The sequence below is a fragment of the Cucumis sativus genome, chromosome 4, assembly GCF_000004075.3.
Source record: "Cucumis sativus cultivar 9930 chromosome 4, Cucumber_9930_V3, whole genome shotgun sequence".
Lineage (NCBI taxonomy): Eukaryota > Viridiplantae > Streptophyta > Magnoliopsida > Cucurbitales > Cucurbitaceae > Cucumis > Cucumis sativus.
In genome coordinates this window covers 3,523,033-3,529,032 of record NC_026658.2, presented here as the reverse complement: position 1 = coordinate 3,529,032, position 6,000 = coordinate 3,523,033, and the positions used below count along the sequence as shown (strand labels likewise).

General features: G+C 28.9%; 1 protein-coding gene across 1 annotated transcript; it reads left to right on the top strand.

Moving 5' to 3' along the window:
* The first annotated feature begins 263 nt into the window (after positions 1 to 263).
* Positions 264 to 3,489, top strand: LOC101222494 (probable pectinesterase 53). The gene is made up of 4 exons (XM_004146440.3): positions 264 to 745; positions 850 to 1,039; positions 2,677 to 3,119; positions 3,201 to 3,489. Exons 1-4 carry the CDS (start codon positions 423 to 425, stop codon positions 3,376 to 3,378), a joined length of 1,134 nt encoding a protein of 377 aa, XP_004146488.1. The 5' UTR covers positions 264 to 422; the 3' UTR covers positions 3,379 to 3,489.
* The last annotated feature ends 2,511 nt before the right edge of the window (positions 3,490 to 6,000 follow it).

Sequence of the window (6,000 nt, the reverse complement as noted above, 5' to 3'; positions counted from 1 at the left end):
TAGCAATTTGTGATTAAGCTTGTTTCTTTAAATTTAAGAAAATAATAATAAAAACAATTGATTCATCTGGCCTGTAAAAATGTAAAGAAAACTTAGGAATATGTGATGAAAATTTAATAGCATTATTGTGTGTTGTGTGTGTATGTGGAATTAAAGTGTTCTGCTTCTTCTGCCCGAATACCTTCCAAGGAAAAGACAATGAAAAATAACGTATAAGCAGAAAAGACAGATGATGGGTCTGAAATTTTAATGGCAAAACAGACAATTTGTATACAAACATACACACACAGCCTATCTCCAAGATTCCCCAATATTGTTCAAACCCTTCTCATTCTCTCAAAATCACTTCATTTTTTATCTACACATATTTCCCAATAATCAAACACACCAGAGGTTTTTCATTTAATTTCTTGAACAAACACATGAGTAGGCCGTTGATATTTAACCTTTTCTTTCTCCTCATCGCCATCATCCTCCCGGCCGCCGCCCAAAACTGGACGGCTGGTGGCGGCCGGGGAATGAGATCAACAGTGCAAGATGAATACTTCAAGTGGATAAGACATATGGGTTCTTTCAAGCACTCTCTTTTCCAAAACACTAAGAACAAGTTCAAGCCTTGTTTGACGTTGAAGGTTTCCAAGAACACCAAGGCTGGTGGTTTCCGCTCGCTTCAGAAGGCGGTGAACTCTTTGCCGATTATCAACCGGTGTCGGGTCCGTATCCATGTTGCTGCTGGAATCTACAGGTCCGTTTTTTTTTTTTTTTTTTTAACTTTCTTGTATGAGAATGTCCATATCTAATAATTATTAAGTTGTACTTATCTTTTTAACTATTGTTGTGTATTTAAAGAGAGAAAGTTGAGATTCCAGCGACGATGAGTTACATATGGGTGGAAGGTGAAGGAGCGGAGAAGACAATCATTGAATGGGGCGACACGGCGGACCATATGGGAGAAAATGGCCGTCCTATGGGCACTTTTGCTTCTGCAACTTTTGCTGTTAATTCTCCATTCTTCATTGCTACTAACATCACCTTCAAGGTATTAACTTTTTCTTCAATTCTTTCTTTCCATCCCTTTGCCTTTGAAATTTGTCTTTTAATCTAATTTTTGAAAAAGTTTTGGTATCATCTTTTTTACTTTTTATAAACGGTTTATGACTACATTTAGAAATTTAAAAATAATGGTTAGAATGTGTAATGAAAATTAGAATCTGAAATGGTGTGATATACTCATTGTCACAAACTAAGATTGAGACTTTAATATCCTATTATTGGTGTCTAAATTTCAATTCCATCCTCTTCTTTTTTTTTTCAATTAATTGGTATCTAAACAGAGATTTCATCCGACACCAATAATAATTTTGTTATATTTTATAAATATTTTGGATTATTTAATTAAATTTGAAAATATCATTTTAAAAATAAAATTAAATATTGTTTTTTAAATCTACTCGTAACTTGCAAGTACTTTTTAGATTTAGATTCTACTTTTACTAGGATTATATATATAACTTCAACTTGTCATATTTTATTTTTTAAAAAAAACAAAAAGAACTTATCATATTTTATTACGAAATTGAAATAAATTAATTTTCTTAAAAGCACATACTTTTTAAATATATATGAGTAATCAACTTTTAAGTGAGAAAAATGGATCAATGGTTTGTATTATAATTAATTAGTAGCGCAATTGCTATTTTGAATTTTTAGGAGAGTAAAATGAGATTAGTTGAAGAATAATTTAATAAGATTTGTGAGTTTTTTTTAGAAAGTATATTATATATCATAATCCATTGAAAATTTCCAAAATATAAAAGGAGTTAAGTTAGGTTTAAATTTTGAGGGTGTACATATAGTTTTATTTATGCTTAAAAGTTAAAATGAAGAATATATGGAAGGAATAAAGTTGAAGTGTCGTATGTAAATGGCAATTTGGTTGTGTGTTTCGATTGACCAAACTGACATCTTTGTTTTCTTTATTTTTCTTTTAATACAAAGACCGAACCGACATGTAGTTCTTGGAAGGACTTGAACCATAATTAAAATAATATCATTATTAGTAATTAAGATTTAATTTAAGAATCAATAAATTAATATTTATTCAAATATTGTTCTCAATCTTATTATATTTTAATATATCCCTACTAAAAATTGACTGTTCCTTGCAAGTAGGGTTAATTTTTTATTTATATTCTACCAAATTTAAAAATTGTATTCAAGAAAACGAAATAGTTATCCATCCTCACCTCAAATTTCTTGCTTTACTATCCATCTTTAAAACTTTCAAAACATTATGTTTTATCTCTTCATTTTTCTTGCAACTAGCAATAAATAATTTTAAAGAAAATTACATTTATTTTTGTTTGAAATTACGCCAATATTCTTAAATCACTAATTGACCTAAATGTTTAAATTTATAGGTGAAGACAATTTAATATAATGTCCAGCACTTTCAATCATTTATGAGTTTGAAATGTGAAAATGTCCTATATAGTATTAATTGGGGAGAAAATAACGCCATGACTCACACATGACATGCTAGGATCAAACTGCTATGACGCCACTTTAAATCACTAATTGATTCAAAAGCGTAAGTTAGTGGATGAAGACAAATTTAATATAATATATAACAAATATATTGTTTTACGTGATGCCTCCTTTTTTTAAAAAAAAAAGAACAAGGCGAGGCTTCCACCATCAGGAGCACTGGGAAAGCAAGCAGTTGCATTCAGAATATCAGGAGATGCAGCAGCATTTATAAGTTGTAGGTTTATCGGTGCACAAGACACATTATACGACCATATGGGGCGACACTACTTCAAGGATTGCTACATTGAAGGGTCAGTGGACTTCGTGTTCGGTGATGGCCTCTCCATCTATGATAGTTGCCATTTGCATGCCATCACCAACAGTTATGGTGCTCTCACGGCCCAAAAGAGGAATAGCATGCTCGAAGAAACTGGCTTCTCTTTCCTTCATTGTAAAGTTTCTGGCTCAGGCGCCTTGTATTTGGGTAGGGCATGGGGCAGCTTCTCTAGAGTTGTGTTTGCTTATACATTTATGGATAAAATCATCACTCCCACTGGTTGGTACAACTGGGGCGACAAAAATCGTGAATTGTAAGTATTTCTTTTAGATACTATTGCAATATTTCAAAATATATCAAATAGTAGATAACTGATAAACTTTTATTAACGTAGGACTGTATTTTATGGACAATATCGATGCTCGGGACCAGGAGCTGATTATGGAGGAAGGGTTCCATGGTCTAGAGAACTCACTCAGTCAGAAGCCAACCCATTTCTTTCTCTTGATTTTATCAATGCAAACCAATGGCTTCCAAATTACCACACTCATCTCTCTCTTAAACCACATTGATTCTGTCCTTTTCTCATTTCAAATTATTTTATTTTATTTTCTTAATTATGTATTATGACCTCAATATTCTAATTTTTTGTTTGTCCAATTATATTGGTAGGTTCTTTGATTTTTTTAATCATGTTTAAAATAAAATCCATTTATCCAAATTTAATTGTCTCCTTTCCTTATACTAGTAAATTGTAGCTTTATTACAATGCAGAATGAATTATATACTCTCGTATGAATCTCATTTGGTGGTTCCTAGAAAACATTTATTTTTTAGTTTTCGAGTTTTAAAACATAAATATATTTAACTAATAAGTTTTGAAAATGTATTACCTTATTAGAACTCTTAATCTAAAAATTACTCAAATTTTAGTCAACAGAGAATTCCTTTAATTATAATTGGTTAAGAACTTCAAAATGACGATAAATAATATTATATATATATATATATAACTCTTCTCCTTTTCCTAATTAAGTAACATTTTCAGACAATCATGTAGAAGTTTGTGACGTGATTACTTCTAATTTAGATAATTAGTTAAGTGAATGTTTATAGAATGATGTAATCAAGTATGATACGTGGAGAATACAAAATATATTTTGACACTAACACTCATCTTTATCTTAGAACAAGAACTTACAGTGTAAACTTATGATAACCACTTTTAAAGGTACAACAAATTATATGTAATGTAGAACTATAGTTCTGATGCTAACTCAAATATGTCATATGAAAACTGGATTCTAATTAATTGTTTTTTTTCATTATTAACATTCTATAAACCCAACAAAATATATTATAATTTTAATTCACAAATTCACAATTCAATTTCATTACGTGAGACTTAAATATTATATTTCATACTTTTCATGTGAACTTTTAAGAATCTACGATCATCCATTCTCATTTAAACATCCATACGACTTTTGTTAGTTGTCTTTAAAATCAATGTTGGTATCCGTAAATAAATAGTTGTGTATCTATATAAATACCAATATCGGTATTAACATTCATATATAAATGGTCATATGGTTTTTAATCATGTACTATCGATAACAAATATTGTTGTCAATACTACAGCTCCATTCATTGTTTTAGTACTAATATTCAATATTCATTTAATTCGTGTTTGATAAACTATACTTTATCTTATTTGACTAATTCCATAGGCACGAAAATGAAGAGTTTGAGATTTTAGGTAGATATGAAGTTAAGGTTGTAAAAAGGAAAATATATAGTGAAAAGATTAGATAGATATAATTAAGTTGAAAGTTAGAGATTTAAATGAGTAATTGAAAAAGGAGAGAGAGAAGACAAAAGATGAAGAAAGTAGGAAAAAAGAAAAGAAAGAAAGAGTGATGATAATAGAAGGGAAAGAGAGAGAAAAAGAGTGGGGACAAAGGGATTTTTGAGAAAAGGGGAACATGGGACATGTGAAAAGGGCATGGATTAGCCCTAATTCTTCTAAACATCCTTACCCCACAAATGTACATGTGACACCTCATTCGAAAATGAACTCAACGCTATTTCTACCGATTCAAAGTTTTTCGTCTCTGCCGTACTTATTTTTGTTCACACTCTAAATTTGTTTTCATAAATACATGGAAACATCACATTCATTTTAACTAATCATCTTATTTCATTTTTAATTTAGAAAGGTTATCTCCTTTACCGAAACGAGTTTAGCTCTACTAATAGTACGCTTTTCTATTTTAAATATGAAAAGTTTGATTCATTTTCTAAAGCTAAAATTAGCTCTCTAGTGTTAACTAGTACGAACCTTTATAGATTATAGTAAAAAATATTTCCGACCTATATTGTTCGTTTACCAATTTTTGGCAAACTAAACATAAAACCTAGTTGGTTTGACTTTTTTTTTTTTGAAATAATATTTTTGTATTAGTCATTATTTTCACTTTCTCCTTTCTCTTTTGGTTCCATTTAATTCTTATAAGAATAAAAAGTTTAATTTCAATACTACTCTCTTGTGTGTTTACATTTGTTTTGTTTTGTTGACGTTTCCCATTCAATTTTGTACACAAATTCAGTTCAACTTTTGTTTGACACATTGGATATATGATCTATACATTTACATTATTGAAAAGTAGTCAGAGGCTATACATATTTCAAATTAGATAGATATAGTTTTTAAAAAATTATTTATGAAATTTAGATTTTAAAAACATCAAATCTTACAAAATTCTAAAATAAAATTTCTTTTTTAAAGAACTAAATATCAATGCCTTTATTAATTTAAAAGTATAGATTTTATGATTTATATACCATTGTTATATTTATCGTATACATGATGTGTTTTCAAACTTTATAAAATAATACTAAGTAATTATCACAATAAATTATTTTCTCGTTAAAATAGACATTAGTATTTGTACTGTTCTTATTGAAGATAATTTAAAAGTTTGTTATTTTCAACTCAAAATAAAATGAATATATCTAACCCAAATGTAATATAGAACAAGTCATTCGTAAAGTAAAAACAAAATTAAGATTAAAACGTAAATCAATATATTCCACTGGTTAAAGCTTTTCTCTTTTCTTTTCTTTTTTTAATATAATGACATACAACTGTGGATATATCATATGACTTTGACGCTGAAAAATACATACATACA

Excerpts from the sequence above, each read along its gene's own strand:
- LOC101222494 (XM_004146440.3), top strand. The coding sequence starts at position 423 with ATGAGTAGGCCGTTGATATTTAACCTTTTCTTTCTCCTCATCGCCATC. Across the intron at positions 746-849 it reads GTTGCTGCTGGAATCTACAG|AGAGAAAGTTGAGATTCCAG; the intron begins GTCCGTTTTTTT and ends GTGTATTTAAAG. Across the intron at positions 3,120-3,200 it reads GGCGACAAAAATCGTGAATT|GACTGTATTTTATGGACAAT; the intron begins GTAAGTATTTCT and ends TTATTAACGTAG.